Raw genomic sequence first — 16,604 nt, forward strand, 5'->3', positions numbered from 1 at the left:
GAAGAGGAGGTGGCCAGGATTGAGGAGCAGGTGGCCAGGTTTGGAGAGAAGGTGACCACGTTTGGGATGGAGGTAGCCAGGATTAGGAAGGAGGTGGCCAGGTTGGAGGAGGAAGTGGCCAGGACTGAGATGGAGATGACCAGGATTGGGAAGGAGGTGGCCAAGTTTGGGAATGAAGTGGCCAGGACTGATTGGGATGGAGGTTCCAGGATTAGGATTGAGGTTCCAGGATTGGTTAGGATGGAGGTTCCAGGATTGGGAATGAGCTGCCAGGATTGGGATGGAGGTTCTAGGACTGATTGGGATTGACGTTCCAGGATTGATTGGGATGGAGGTTCTAGGATTGATTGGGATTGATGTTACAGGATTGATTGGGATGGAGGTTCCAGGATAGAGATGGAGGTTCCAGAATTGGGATTGAGGTTCCAGGATTGGGATGGAGGTTCTAGGACTGGGATTGAGGTTCTGGGATTGGGATGGAGATTCCAGGATTGATTGGGATAGAGGTTTCAGGATTGATTGGGATGGAGGTTCCAGGATTGGGATGGAAGTGGCCACGTCACTGATGGCCACAACACCTGCATTCTCCACCCTCTCACCCCCAGGGCTCCATGGATTCCGCTTCCCATGGGAAGAGGCTTCTCCAGGGTTCCCCAGGCACAGTGGGATCTCCTGGATCCCCTCCCCTCTGGGTTTCCATGGAATTTTCCCAGGTTTTCAAAGGACATCAGGCTGAGGCTGGGGACCTTTCCGACCAGCAGAGCCTTGGGAGAGCTCAGCAAGGTTGAGCTGTAGAAAACTGGGAATTCTGGGGGGGAAGGGGTTAGGGTTAGGGTTGCACTGAGAGGATCCCCCCCAGTCCTGGATCCCAGGTGATCCCTCAGGATCTGGGAAAGGTTTGATGCCTACAAGGAGACAGGGTTCCAGCACGTGTCCTGTCCCCGTGTCACCGTGTCCCCCGCGTCACTGCTCCGCTGGCTTCTCCCATCCCAGCATCACCCATCATCTTCATCCCAAGGAAACAGGACTTGGGCTTTTTGGGAAATTTGGGAAGAGCACTGAGGGGTGGTTGGAGCTCCATGGGATGAACGCCAGGTCCTGAAGGAGCCTCCAAGTGGGAAGAGTGGAAAGTGTGCCTGGCTCGGGATGTTCCCATCAAACAGGGATTTGTCACCTTTTCCTTGAGGTGGAGATCATGGGGGAAGGGGTTTTTCCTTGGAGAAATCCAGAGGGATCCATTCCAGGTGGAGTTCAATGAAGGAGGGAGTGCCAAAAGTTTGGCAGCATCCTCATGGGAAGAGATTGGCTTGGGAAGGCCCAGGGGCAACAATCAAGGAGTTGGGAATTTTCCTATGGATTCCAGCCCTGAATTCCCTTTTCTTGCCAGGATCAGAGAAGGAAAAAAAGGAATTTTACTTACAACATCCCTGACCCTGCCAGAACTCCCTGCTGGAGCTTCCCGGACATTGGGATTGCTCCGGACTGTCTGTGCTCAGGACAGAGCTCGCGCATAAATCCCAATCCCAAAAATACTCCGGACAAATCCCATCTGGAGCCTGAGACCCCTTTGGGTCTCCTCTCCGTCCCTACTCCGGCGTGGTCCCCTTGGGATGCTTTTCCCAAGGGATAACCATGCATCCTTCCCAAAAATTCCCAAATCCACACTCCCAAGTGTTCCCAGGCTCTGCTCCAATGGCAGCTCCCAACTTTTGGCATTCCTGAGGTGTCCCCACTCCTGGCACAGCTCTGGCATTTCCTGCCTGTTCCACTGCAGAAAGGGATAAAATTGGGAATAATCCAGGATTTTTGGGGCTTTTGGAGCCACCATTCCAAACCTGGAAGCTCCTGGTCCTTATCCAGGTGGGATGAGGCTGTTCCCTACCTCCCGACAGCAAAGCCGAGGGATCTCAGGGAACTTCCACAGGTTATTCCCTCCAGGAAGCACCGAATCCCTGGGAACATCCCGTGGCCTTTGGGGGTTGCCGATGGCACCATCACTGTCACCAGCCCCAGGGGGACATGGAAAAACTTGGGAATTTTGTGTCAGCTGCTCGGTGTTGTTTTGGCTGTGGGGCATTTTTCTCATGCATTTGTTGTTTCCTTCCTTTCCCGAATCCCTGCCTTTCCCAAGTTCCTCTCCTTCCCAAATCCCTGCCTTTCCTAAATCCCTTTCCTTCCTAAATCCCTGCAATTCCCATTTCCCTGACTTTCCCAAATCCCTGTTCCTCCCCAAATCCCTGTTCCTCCCCAAATCCCTGTTCCTTCCCAAATCCCTTCCCTCTGTTCCCTCTTTTCCCAGCCCTCCCAGCAGCTCTGTCGCTGTCCAACCCTCCAGGCTTTGGCTGAATCCATGTAATTCCAACCGCCCCATTCCCAGTCAGCCATGCCTTCACCCATCCCACAGGAACCATCCCGATTCCCCCCCAAGTTCCCATCCCCTCCATTTCCCCATTCCCAATTCCCACCCCCACCTCCCCAAACCCAACTGGGGGTCTCCACTCAGGGAACACCGTGACACCCAAGGCCGGATTCCCGCGGTTCTCCCGGCCCCAAATCCCTGGGGATTGACGTCCGGTGGCTTCTTTTCCGTGTGGCGCTTCCCGGACCGGAGCTAACATTTCTCTCATTGCCTCTTTTCCTGCTTCCATGTGCATGTCCCGCTGCTCTGTCCTAGATCCGCCTCTGGCCTCCGGAGGGTGGGCGAGTTGTGTAAGTGAGCACGTTCCCATTCCATAGCTCCATCCCACCGGGAATGTCCCATTTCTCACCTGTCTTCTTCCCCTTCCCTGGTGTGGCCCCACTCCTGCCGGTATTCCCGAGGTTTTTTGGGAGGCAGCGGGAGAAGCGCCAGCACCAGGATGTGCGTGTCCCTTCGGGAGCATGGCCCTGTCCCTGTGCTGTGGTGGCGTGTCCAGCTCTTCCCGCTGAGGTGTTCCCGCTGAGGAAATTCCCGTCGGGATCCCCAAGGGATTGGGATGGGGGTTGGGAGAGGTCTGGGAAGGGTCCCAGGAACGGTGGAAAAGGTCCAAGGAAGAGTGGGAGAAATTTCAAGAAAGGTGGGAAAGAGCCCAGAAGGATGGAAAAGGTCCCAGGAAGGTGGGAATGACACCAGGAAAGGTGGGAGAGACCCCACAAAATGGAAAAAGACCACAGGAAGTGGGAAAGAATTCCAAAAAAGGTGGGAAAGACACCAGGAAAGGTGTGAGAGACACCAGGAAGTGGGAAAAGACCACAGGAAGTGGGAAAGTATCTCAGGAAGGGTGAGAGAGATCCCAGGAAAGGTGAGGGAGATCCCAGGAAGGGTAAAAGGACCCCAGGAAAAGTAGGAAAGACCCCAGGGAGTGGGAGAGGATCCCAAAAAGGGTGGGAAAGACCACAGGAAGTGGGAAAAGACCACAGGAAGGGTAGGGATGGACACCAGGAAAGGTAGAAGACACCCCAGGAAGCAGAAAAATATCCCAGAAAAAGTGGAAAAGACACCAGGAAAGGTAGGAGAGACACCAGGAAAGGTGAGAAAGACCTCAGGAAGAGGGAAAGGACCCCAGGAATGGTGGAAGAGACTCCAGGAAAGGTGGAAAAAACCCTGGGAAGGACACTGGGAAAGCAAGGGTGGAGCATCCCCATTCGCATCCTGGCAAACCATGGATACAGCCATGGATACACGAGGATCCATCCATGATTCTCCAGGGTGGGGGGAATCCCAGGTCCCCCTCTGGAGCAAAAATTCCATGAGACAGAGGTGGGAGCTCCTGGAATCCTGCTCCATCCCAGTCCTGCAGGGAAGTCACCTGAGGCCACAGCAGGAAAATCAGGATCCAGGGATTTTCCCCATCTTCTCCCAGCAGTGATTCCAGGATATCCCAGTGGCTTCCAGAGCTTCTGGGATCCCTTCCTGTGCTGGAAGGATCCCCCAGGCTGGGACAGCAGCAGGATCCCAGGAAAAGCCATTCCCACTCCAGGTCCATTGGGCTGGAAGGGGCAATCCATGGGATTAGGTGTGGGGGGATCCATGGGATTTGGATGCATGGGAATCTCCAATTCCCCTTGGGAATTTCCCAGCATGCATGGCCAGCTCTGGGCTCCTGGTTGTGCTTCCTCCGTGTTGTCCCCGTGTCCCGTCCTTGTGTCTCGTTCCATGTGTGGAGCTCCGGCTCCATCTGTGTCCCAGCTCCCGGAGCTGTTCCCGGTTGATTTTTCCTTGTCCTTTTCTGCCAAGAGCTGAATTCCCGAGGCCGTGGCCCCATCCCGGGAGAGCAGCGTCGGATCCCGACACTCCGGGAATGCCAGGGGCTGCATTCCCACTTTCCCAACAGCTGCTGGATGCCATTCCCAGGGATTTGCTCTGCTCCTGGGTGGGGCAGAGGTGTGGGATGCTCAGAAGAGCCCTACCTGCTCCGGATCTTTCCAGGAACACCCAGAGCGGGGTCATTCCAGAGGCTTTTCACAGCTGTGGGGGGCTCATTCCATTGGATCCAGCCATGGATTCATTCCCTTAATCCTGGCACTGGTGTAAGGGAAATTTGGATATCTGGGGGTCTCTGTCCCCTGTGTTGGATCATCCTGTGGATCATACCAGGGTTTATCCCTGGGGTCATCCAAAGGTTCTTCCCAAGGTTCCTTCCAGGGCTCATCCCAAGGTTCGTCCTGAGGTTCTTCCCAAGGTTCATCCCAGGGCTCATCCCAGGGCCCATCCTGCAGCTACTGGGTTCAGGACAGCAGGAATTTTGTGTCCTGCTCCCACACCTGATCCTGAATCTTTTGGGATGGCCATGTCCCATCCACTAGAGTGATTTGAATCAGGAAAACTTTGGACAGTGTTTGATCCTTGCCTGGAATCCCTGTCCAGCTCCCAGTATCCCTGTCTAGTTCCCAGTATCCCTGTCTAGTTCCCAGTATCCCTGCCCAGCTCCAGGTATCCCTATCCAGTTCCCAGTATCCTGGTCCAGTTCCCAGTATCCCGGTCCAGTTCCCAGTATCCCAGTCCAGCTCCCAGGAGAAACCAGGGGCAGGGTTAGGATGAGGATTGGGATCGGGATCAGGATCAGGCTTGAGATTAGGGTCAGGATCAGAGTTCAGGTTGGGATCAGGATCTGAATCAAGATAAGGATTAGGATTGGGATCGGGATCCAGACCAGGGTTAGGATCAGGCTCAGGATCACCTCTGAATTAGGATCAGGATTAAGGTCAAGTTTGGGATCAGGGTTGGGATCAGGGTTAGGATCAACATCGGCATCAGGGCTATGGTTGGGATCAGGGTTAGGATCAGGGTTCAAGTTCTGTTTGGGCTCAGCATTGTCGAAAGTTCCATAGAATGGAAAGAAGATCCATAGGATGCATTGGAAGGAAGATCTCAGAGGAAGAGCCACAGGAAGGTTGGATAAAGATCCTTAGGAAGGTTGGGAAAAACTCCATTGGAAGGTCAGAGAAAAATCTACAGGAAGGTCAGGGAAGATTTGTAGGAGGTCAGAGGAAGATCCATGAGAAAGTCAGGAGAATATCCATAGGAAGGTTGGAAAAATGTCCATAGGAAGGTCAGGAAGATCCATAGGAAGATTGGGAAAATATATGTGGGAAGACTGGAAGAAAATCTGGAGGAAGATCCACAGGAGGGTTGGGAAGATCCATAGGAAGTCTGGGAGAAAGTCCATATGAAGGTCAGAGGAAGATGGGTGTGGACACAGCCCCTTTGGAAGCCACAATGGGAATCACCGGAGACAATCCCAAGAATTTGAGGGCCACCACGGAACACCAGAGCAGCAGCACGGAACCCTCACCAAGGAACAGGGAGTGATCCAAACAATCCCAGGAAGGATCCCAGCAATCCCAAGAACAATATAAATAATCCTAGGAACAATCCCAGGAACAATCCCAGAATTCTCAGGAACGATCCCAGCAATCCCAGGAAGGATCCGGGCTCGGAAGGTGCCCCAAGTGGGATTTGTGGGATCGGAACCCACTGGAGGAGCTGCCCCATCCCACCTCCTGGTGAAACCTGGAGCACCGGGAATGCCATCCCTTGGAGCTGCCTGGAAAAGAGCCCGGGAATGAGAAACGGACCTCTGGCCTCACATGGATTCACGATTGCCTTGAGAGAAAACAGATGATCCCGTAGGGTTCCTAAAATCCTGGAAAAGCTCCCTGAGAGCAGCACCCCAAAATGTGGGATGCTCCTTAAGGAATGAGCTCAGATCCGGAGATGCTGGAGTTGGTTGGGATTCCTGGCTGGAGAGGAAGGATCCGGGAATCCAGGAATCCAGGGCAGGGATGGGATCCAGCTGTGGCTCCATGCAAAAAAATGGGAAGCCTGGAATTCCAAACAGGATTTCAGCCACATTGGTGCATCCACAGTCTTGGCAGAAACACCTGGATCCTTTGGATTTTCTGTGGCTGCTCCTTCCCAGCTGCCTCTCGCAGGGTTTTCCAGCAGATCCGGTAGTTTCTCTCGTAGATCCCAGATCCAGGTGGGACACAGCCAGGGCCCCACAATTCCCTGTCAGAGCTTCCCGAATATGATTCCTGCTCTGGTGTGCCAGGAGAGCAGAAAAATGGGAATTATCAGGAATGCGGATCAAAAATGGGAATTTTCAGGAACAAGGCTCATAAACAGGAATTATTTGCACTGTGGCTCAAAAACTGGAATTGTCAGGAACATGGCTCAAAAATGGGAATTATCAGGAACATGGCTCAAAAACAGAAATTGTCAGAAATGTGGCTCAGAAACAGCAACATCAGGAATGTGGCTCATCCTGCAGATCTTCAGCCACGTTCAACTCATCCCTTTGGAGCCATGGATTTATGGGATCCTTGGAGCTCATCAACATTGCCAAAACTAGGAGGTGGCATTCGAGGCAGTGCTGGATTCCAGCAGCATTCCAGAGTGTCCTGGTTTTCCAGGATCTGAGATGGGAAGCCGAGCAAGGGAGGGGCAGGGAAACTGAGGCACCAGGATGCAGGAATTTTATGGGATAGTTCTGAGGACAAGTGGGATGGGATGGGATGGGATGGGATGGGATGGGACCTCAAAACCCATCCAGGGACACCTCCCACCATCCCAGGCTGTTCCAACCTTTCCTTGGACACTTCCAGGGATCCAGGAGCAGCCACAGCTGCTCTTGGAATTCCAGCCCAGGCATCCCACCCTCCCAGCCAGGAATTCCTTTCCAAATTCCCACCCCAATCTCACCTTTCCCAGTGGGAAGCCATTCCCTGGCTCTTGTCCCTCCATGCCTTTCCCAAATTCCAGCTCTCCTGGAGCCCCTTGAGGCCCTGGAACATGCTGGAAGTTCTCCCTGGACCCTTCCCTTCTCCAGGAGAACATTCCCAGCTCTCCCAGCTGGCTCCAGAGCAGGGGGCTCTGATTTTCTAGGATTCATCTGGGTGTCAGATCCGTTTCCTTTCCCATTCCCTGCCCGTTCCACAGGGACAATGCCAAGGGGACAGCACCAGTGTGAGGAGCTGTGTCCCCATCCAAGATTCCCACGGTGGCACAGCCAGGGGGTCCCACACATCCCAGTGCCAAGGGGACACCAGCCCGGCTACCCCTGACTACCAGGTGACCATCACCAGTGGTGTCCAGAGGGTCCTCTCATCCTGGGAAAATGCCGGAAGGTTCCCTCTTATCCCGACTTTTCTCCACTGGCTCGCTCCCATTCCATGTAGGACCAGGATCAGCACGGGGTGGGGAGGGGCATGGGGCAGGATAAGGCACAGGGTCCTTGTCCCCAGGGCTGGGGACATTTGGAGGGGGCTCAGAGCCATGCCAGGAGGGCAGGACGGGCTGGGAATCCCCACCCTGGCAGCACTGCTGGAATCTTCGGGACATCCCCACTGGGATATCCCACCCAAGCCGTGTCCCAAATTGTCCCAACCCCAACCCCAGCCTTCCCGCTGGATTCATGTTCCCATTCCCAGACCTGGCCTCACCCCTTCCCTCTCCTCTCTCTCTCTCTCTCTCTCTCTCTCTCTCTCTTCTTTTCCCATTTTCCCGCTCTCTCCGCAGACTTTTCAGTAGTTTAGGAGAACTCAGCACCATTTCCCAGCGCAGCTCCGGCACCACCTTCACCGTGCGGCCTGGCAGCCGCTACCCCGTCACCCGCCGCACTCCCAGCCCTGTCAAACCCGCGGCGCTGGAGCGGCCCGAGCCCCTCAGCACCGTCCGGCCCTATGGCCTGACGCCCCCCACCATCCTCAAATCCTCCAGCCTGTCCATCCCCCACGAGCCCAAGGAAGTTCGCTTCGTGGTCCGGAGCGTCAGCGCCCGCAGCCGCTCGCCGTCGCCGTCGCCCTCGCCGGGGCCACCGCTGCACACGCTGCACCCGCCGCGGCCCTTCATGCAGAAGCCGCTGCACCTGTGGAACAAGTACGACGTGGGGGACTGGCTGGAGAGCATCAACCTGGTGGAGCACCGGGATAAGTTTGAGGACCACGAGATCGAGGGCACGCACCTGCCCGCCCTGACCAAGGAGGACTTTGTGGAGTTAGGGGTGACCCGTGTAGGTCACCGCATGAACATCGAGCGGGCGCTCAAGCAGCTGGTGGACAGCTGACCGCGTCCGGAGCCGCCGTGGGAAGGGCGGGGCGTTATTCCCAAGCCAAGAAAACCCACTTGGATTCTCCTCCTTCTCCGAGCACTGCACTGAGGGCGTGGAGCCTCTCCTCTCCTCCCCTCCCCTCCCCTCCCCTCCCCTCCCCTCCCCTCCCCTCCCCTCCCCTCCCCTCCCCTCCCCTCCCCTCCCCTCCCCGCAAAGGCTCCCGCCCGCTCCAGCCCCGGTCCCGCGCCGCCTCCGGACCAGGAATGTTGCATGAAATTCCTCCTCGTTCCCGTTCTCCCAGGGAGTCTGCCCTGTAAATCGCTCCGTGTGCCCTGCCCGGGGGTGGCACCGGGCCGGGGCTGGCCGCGGGGACAGGCAGGGGTGCGCCGCGGTGGTGGCACCTCGGGGACAGCCACGACGTGGAACCCCCCGAGCTGCCCCAGCCGCTGGCGGTGTGGCGAGAGCAGGATGGTGGCACCTGCGGAGGTGGCACCTCCCGGGTGGCCCTGCCAGGCTCAGAGGTGGCCCAAGATCCTGACAAGCCCCAGGTGTCCCTGCCGGGAAGTGGCCCAAGGTCCTGACATCCCTCCAGGTGCCCCTGGCAGGGTCACAGGTGACCCCAGGTCCTTCCCCCCGCCCCCAGGTGTCCCTGCCTGGAGGTGTCCCACCCAGGTGTCCCTACCTGGAGGTGGCCCCAGGTGTCCTCCCCCAAGGTGGCCCCACGTATCCCCGCAGGGCTTGGAGGCAGCGGCTCCAGCAGGGCCATCCCGGCGGTGCTCCTGGAGAAAGGAAGAAAAAAAAGGAAAAAAAGGGAAGAAGGAAAAAAACAAAGAAGAAAGGGCCGGGAAGGTTCCAGCAGCGGCCGTGCCACCCCAAGCCGTGCCAGGCCGTGCCAGAAGAGCCCCCCGCCGCCATCCGGAACCCCCCAGACTCTCAGCTGCTGCCCCGGCCGGGTGAGAGGGAGCGAGGAGCGCATGGATCGAAGCATGTTTGGGAATGTCGGGAGGCTGGGAGGGGGGGGACAAATTCCCGCAGCAAAAAAAAAAAAAAGAAAAAGAAAAAAAACGCTTTGCCAACGTTTTGAGGGGAGGGGGTGGGGGTGGGAAAGGTTTGATTTCCTCTGATCTTGGGGTCTTGTTTTTTTTTCCAAAGGGGGGAAGCGTTGATGGGAAATTATTTAATCTCCATGCATTTATCTAGAGAGGAGTTGATAAACCCCATGAGATAACGAATTACAGGATCCTTCCCCCCCTCCCCCCACACACACCTCTTCCCCAAAAAAAATCCTGCTCATCCCTTGTTTTGCATCTTTTTAAGCAGCTCTATATTTGGAAAGAGAGAATATCTATATATCTATATCTCCAGAGCTATAGCCACCTGATTTTTGTTAGGGTTTTCCTAAAAAAAAAAAAAAAATTTCCTATCTCTGGACTGGAGGAGATGCTCCCGGGACGCCCGTGGCTCGTGGGAGTTTTTAAGTGACTGAATGAATGTGAAAAAGTCTTTTTAAACACAGACAAAAACCCCCAAAATCCACCCCCCCCCCAAAAAAAAAAAGAAAAAACAAACAAAAAAAAAAACCCTGCTCCTTTCAGACGCTCTGGATCTGTAAAGATTCAGACAATCACAAAAACAAGAAAAAACAAAACCTGTGTTTTGGGACACACCGAGTCTTCCAGGCACACAGCACGGAGGTCCCCAAGGGTTGTGTCCCCAATTTTGGGGGTCCCAGGACCGGTGGTTGCCGTGGGGACAGGATTGTCAGGATTGTCCCCAGTGGCACCCGCTTGTCCCCTGGGCTGGAGGTGGCCAGGATGTGCCCGGCTGGCCGGGAGGGGAGGGCTCGGTGGTCCCAAAAGCCGAGGCCCCCAGGAAGGCATTAAAAACAAAAACTCTTCTGGTGCTAAGAGGGGAGGACAGGGAGCTTCGTCCTGACCCTCAACCATCTCTGAACCTTCCCCACCTTGCCGGGGAAAAGGGCCCGGGTTACCGGGATGTCCCTGGGATGTCTCCAGGATATCCCCGGGATATCCCCTGCCCTATGCCAGGGCAATGCAATGTCCCCAGGATATCCCCGGGATATCACCAGAATGTTCCCAGGATATCCCTGGGCCGTCCCCAGGATGTCCCAGGGATGTCCCTGAGATGTCCTCTGCCCTGTGCCAGGCACCGCGATGTCCCCAGGAGGGTCCTCGGTGCCATCTCCTTGTCCCCAAGCCCTTACCCACATGGCGACACCCGGATTTCTCCGGAAGCCACCGGGGGTGTGTGGCCTATCCCCATTCCCAGCTGCCATCCCGCTGTCCCAGCCGGGAATGGGGAAGGGCCCGGAGCCGGCCCGGTGAGCGACCAGCCGGAAAAAAAAAAAAAATCCCGGGAGAAAAAATCCCAGGGAAAAAATATCCCGGCAGAAAAAAATCCCAGGAATGCCGGGCTCAGTGAGCCCAGACACCTGCCTGACCCCTCACCTGCGCCACCGTGGGTGCCACCGCACCCACCGGGTGTCCCCAGTCCCAGGGATCCAGGGCAGGAATGTCGAGCTCAGGTCCTGCCCCTCAGCCGTGTCCCCACTCGCCAAGCCAGCGCCTGTGTCCCCAAACCTGCCCTGCCAGCCTGCTGTGTCACCAAGTGTCACCGTCGCCCCCCAAAATCCTCTGTGCCAGTCACCCCCACGGTCACCTTCCTGCAGGTCCACCCTCCTGTGCCCTCTAAACTCAGCCCCACCTTGTGCCCTCCCCCTGTACCCCCAAACCCATCCCAACTGTGCCCCAAACCCATCTCACCTGTGTCCCCAAAACACATCCCAACTGTGCCCCAAACCCATCCCAACTGTGCCATCCCCCCAAATCCATTCCCCCTGAACACCAAATCAATCCCACTTGTGCCCCAAAATCCATCCCAGCTCCCATCCCAGCTCCACCCCAGATCTCATCCCAGCTCCATCCTAGATCCATCCCAGCTTCATCCCTGATCCCATCCCAGCCCCATCCCAGCTCCATCCCCAATTCATCCCAGCTCCATCCTAGATCCATCCCCGATCCCATCCCAGCTCCATCCTTGATCCATCCCCGATCCCATCCCAGCTCCATCCCAGCTCCATCCTAGATCCATCCCCGATCCCATCCCAGCTCCATCCCAGCTCCATCCTAGATCCATCCCCGATCCCATCCCAGCTCCATCCCAGCTCCATCCTAGGTCCATCCCCAATCCCATCCCAGCTCCATCCTAGATCCATCCCCGATCCCATCCCAGCTCCATCCTAGGTCCATCCCCGATCCCATCCCAGCTCCATCCTTGATCCATCCCCGATCCCATCCCAGCTCCATCCCAGCTTCCATCCCAGATCCATCCCAGGTCCCATCCCAGATCCATCTTTGATCCATCCCAGCTTTCATTCCAGATCCCATCCCAGCTCCATTCCAGATTTCATCCCAGATCCATCCCTGATCCCTCCCAGATCCCATCCCAGCTTTCATTCCAGATCCCATCCCAGCTCCATTCCAGATCTCATCCCAGATCCATCCCAGATCCCATCCCAGATCCCATCACCGGTCCCATCCCAGATCCCATCCTAGACAATCCTGTGCCTCCCGTGCCACCTGCACTCCGTGTCCCCTGTGTACCCTCCCGCCCCCTCCCCGGTGCTGTCCCGCACATCCTGGGATCCCGGGGAGCTCCCGGCCCCTCTGCATCCCAGCAGGACTGCCGAATGCGGGAATGTCGCACGCAGGAATGTCGCATGGCAGGCAGAGCACCGCCCGGTCGCATCGCGCGGGCTACTTCCCAAGCTGTGGAATTGGGAATTCCCTGAAATTCCTTTGGCTGTCTCTTCCCGAGGCTGCTGTGGCTGTGCCACCCCACACCTGGCACTTGTGCGGGTGCCGGGCTGTCCCCGCCTTGGGGGCACGGGGGTCCCCTCAGAGCCCTGCACGGCCACCGCTGGTCCCGGCTGTGGCACCCTTGTCCCCTCGGTGCTGCCCCTTGGCATGGCCTGGCACTGCCCACTCTGCCTGACCACACTGACCATCCCTGCCTGACCACACTGACCGCTCTGCCTGACCACACTGACCATCCCTGCCTGACCACACTGACCATCCCTGCCTGACCACACTGACCGCTCTGCCTGACCACACTGACCATCCCTGCCTGACCACACTGACCGCTCTGCCTGACCACACTGACCATCCCTGCCTGACCACACTGACCATCCCTGCCTGACCACCCCTGCCTGGTACTGACCACTCTGCTTGGCACTGACCATCCCTGCCTGACCGCACTGCCCAGCCTGCTTGACACTGACTACTCTGCCTGGCACTGCCCACTCTGCATGGCACTGCCCAGCCTGCCTGACCACCCTCCCTGCTCTGTCCCTGCCCACCCTGCTTGTCCCTTTCCTCCCTCCTTGTCCCTTCCCTGTCCCTGCCAGTTCCCACCCCTCTGTCCCTCCCCACCTCCCACACCCCCGGCAGCCCCCAGCGCCCTCGGTGTCACCGCTGCCCCGGTGCCCCCTTCGCGAAGCCACCCCTGCGTCCTCTCTGGGCGCGGCCGCTCCGCCAAGGCCACACGGGCGCGCGGTGGAAGGTGACAGTGGTGGCCTGAGCGCGGGCAGCCCGGCGCCATCCTCCGCCGGGTGTCCCGGGTCTCCGCCCCTTCCGCAGCTGTTTTTTGGGGCACCCCCTAGAGAGGGAGACCCGCCCGCGGACGCCTCTCGCCGCGAGAGGCCGAAATCCCCGCGGAGCGCAACCGCTCCGCGTTAAGCTCGCTCTGGGACCGGGAGAGCTGGACGCCTTCTCGCCATTTCGGAGGAGCCTTCCTCTCCCTCCTCCTCCTCCTCCTCCTCCTCCTCCTCCGCGCCCGCGGAGGGTGGAAATGGCGGTGCCCGCTCCGCGCCCGCGGAGCCGCGGCCGTGCCCGCCCGGGCACCCCCAGCTCCCGCTGAAGCAGCTGCAGCCGTACCTGTGTTGGCGAACACTGAGTGTCACCCGCCCTGCGGGGACACCACGGCTCGTCCCAGTCAGGTCCCACGCCAGAGAAGGCGACTTCCACCCGCGCTGCCCGTCCCGAGAGAGCCCGGGGCTGCCACCAACCCGCCCGGTGTGTCCCAGCAGCCTCCTCGTCCCGCTGTCGCTGTCTCCTGTCCCGTTTATCCCTGTCCCCTGTGCCACTCATCCCTGTCCCAGCCCTGCTCATCCCCATTCCGTTCATCCCTGTCCCCATTTGTCCCGTTTGTCCCTGTCCCCTGTGCCACTCATCCCTGTCTCGTTCATCCCTGTCCCCAGCCTCTCTCATTCCTGTGCCCCGTCCCGCTCATTCCTGTTCCCCATCCCATTAATTCCTGTACACAGCCCTGCTCACTCCTGTCTACCGTGCCACTCATCCCTGTCCCCTGCCCATCCCTGTCCCCTGCCCTCGTAATTTCTGTCCCCAGCCCCGCTTATCCCTGTCCCCTGCGCTGCCCGCCCCTGTCCCCTGCCCACTGCGCCGCCACGGGGATGTGGCAGAACTGGACAAGGGACTTCCAAAAGGCCATCAGGGTCCCTGGGCGAACTGGCTTCGCCCGGGGCGGCCCCTCCAGCTGCCAGCACAGCCCTTCCGTGTCCCCTCCGTGTCCCCCCAGTACCCCTATGCACTCCCAGCCTGTGCCCCGCGGTGCCACCGGCTCCGGGGTGGCCCCATGCCCACAACCAGGATCACTTGCCCAGTGCGGCAGTGCCACCACCAGGACCCCAGGGTGCCCCACGGCCGCGGTCTGGTCCCGTGGCCATTCCCAAAGTGCTGCTGTCCCCGTCCTGCGGGGACGGAGTAATTCCTGGGGTCCTCACCTCCAGCCACGCTCCAGACACCTCCAGAGCCAGGGCCACCTTGCCTTTGGAAAAGCCATCCAGGAGAAAGCAGAGCGGGAACTGACCCCTGACCCTGGCCTGGACCCTCAGTCATGCTGACCCCTGGGTCACACTGACCCCTTGGCCCTGGGTCACACTGACCCCTTGGCCCTGGGTCACACTGACCCCTGGGTCACACTGACCCCTTGGCCCTGGGTCACACTGACCCCTCAGCCACACCAACCCATCAGCCATGCTGACCCCTTGGTCACCCCCCAGCTCTGCCAGCCCCTGGGTCACACTGACCCCTTGGTCACAACAACACATCGGCCATGCCAAACTTTTGGCCATGCCAATCCTGGGGTCACACTGACCCCCCGGCCACGCCAACCCATCGGCTGTGCCGACCCCTTGGCCATGTTGACCCCCAGCCACGCCAACCCATTGGCCATGCTGGCCCCTTGGCCAGGTTGACCCCTTGGCAATGCCAAACCCTCGGCCATGCCAACCCATCGGCTGTGCCAACCCCATGGTCAGCTCTCAGACCCCCTGACCCCTCAGCCATACTGATACCTCGGCCACGTCAACCCATCAGCCATGCTGACCCTTAAAGCACCCTTGGCCAGAGGCCATGCCAACCCCTCACCCATGCTGAGCCCTTGGCCATGCCAATCCCTCGGCCATGCTAATCCCTCGGCTATACTGACCCCTTGACCACACCCTGGCCATGCCGATCCCTTGGCCATGCCAACCCCTCAGCCGCGCCAAACCCTCGGCTATGCCAACCCATTGGCCATGCTGACCCCTTGGCCACCCTTCAGCCCTTTGGCGATGCCAATCCATTGGCCATATTGACCCTTTGGCCATACCAACCTCTCTGCCATGCCGACCCCTTGACCACTCCTTGGCTCTTTGGCCATGCCAATCCTTCAGCCATGTCAACCCCTCGCCCATGCCAACCCATTGGCCGCATTGACTCCTTGGCCCTACCAACCCAGTGCTCATGCTCGATCCCTTGACCACCACTTGGCCATGCCAAACCCTTGACCACGTCAATCCATCGGCCACGCCAAGCCCTTGACCACCCCTTTGCCAGGCCAATCCCTCGGCCGTGCAAACCCATCAGCCGTGCTGACCCCTTGACCACTCCTTGGCCCTTTGGCCATGCCAATCTTTCAGCCACGCCAACCCATTGGCTGTGTTGACCCCTCAGCCATGCCGACTCCTTGACCACCCCTTTGCCAGGTAAATCCTTTGGCCTCACCAACCCATCGGCCGTGCCGATCCCTTGACCACCGCTTGGCCATGCCAACCCCTCGACCGTGCTGACCCTTTGACCACCACTTGGCCCCTTGGCCAGACTGACCCCTTGACCACGCCTCGGCCATGCCAACCCCTCGGCCGTGCCGTCCTCCCGGCCATGCTGTCCCCCCCGGGCCGCACCGCCCTCGGCCGTGGCGGTTACTGTGATTCTTCCCATGGCTTCTCCAGCACTCGGGTTTTTCCGCTGTACAAAGGGAGACACTTTTCCTTTACCCCTGCTTCCAAAGGGATTTTTCCCCTAAAACTTGTCGATACTTTTCTGTTGTCCAGCCCGGCGCCATCACCTCCCCCTTCCATCCGCCTATCCGTATCCCCTTCCCCCCCGACTGTGACAAAAAGCAAAAACCCCCCTCGGGTCACTCAGCTCCCACGGGGGGGACGGGTGGCCTCGCCAGCCCCATCTGTGGCGGGGCCACTGTCTGGCCGTTGTCCGGCTGCTGTCCGGCCACGGCCTCACTGCCCATGCATGTGCCACGCCCTCACACCCGCTGCATGTGCACAGCCCGGCCCCACCACATTCTCGGTTCCGCCCCTGCCCCAAGCCGGACTCACCTGTGGGTTTTCGTTCCGTTTTTAATTTCCCAGGGTCAGTTTGACTTCACCCTTAATTTTGTATGGATTTTCGGAGGAGCTTTCTCCTTCTCCGGAATCACGGAGGTGCGGCCATTCACCTCCCGCCCTTGACGTTGTGATACACATCCCCCACAGAGATCTATGTTTCTTATATTATATTATTATTATTAATTATTATTATTATTATGTAATAAATTTATAAGAAAGTTCCACCTGGTCCTGTGGTCCTTCGGGGTATCGGGGTGGTCCCAGCCTTATACAAGGGGGGGACAATGGGAGGGACAGAGCCCAGTGGGTGAGTTTTGGGGTGTCCCTGGCTGAAATTTGAGGTGCCTCAGATGAATTCTGGGGTGTTT

General features: G+C 58.2%; 1 protein-coding gene across 1 annotated transcript in view; it reads left to right on the forward strand.

The window, feature by feature from the left end:
- The window catches only part of SHANK3 (SH3 and multiple ankyrin repeat domains 3), a 136,229-nt gene extending 127,683 nt beyond the window's left edge, over positions 1 to 8,546 (forward strand). The window contains exon 28 of the mRNA XM_062492568.1: positions 8,000 to 8,546. Within this exon, the coding sequence (XP_062348552.1) occupies positions 8,000 to 8,546 (547 nt within the window). The remainder of the gene's footprint in view (positions 1 to 7,999) is intronic.
- Positions 8,547 to 16,604: the final 8,058 nt, after the last annotated feature.

This window comes from Cinclus cinclus, chromosome 4 (assembly GCF_963662255.1).
Source record: "Cinclus cinclus chromosome 4, bCinCin1.1, whole genome shotgun sequence".
NCBI lineage: Eukaryota > Metazoa > Chordata > Aves > Passeriformes > Cinclidae > Cinclus > Cinclus cinclus.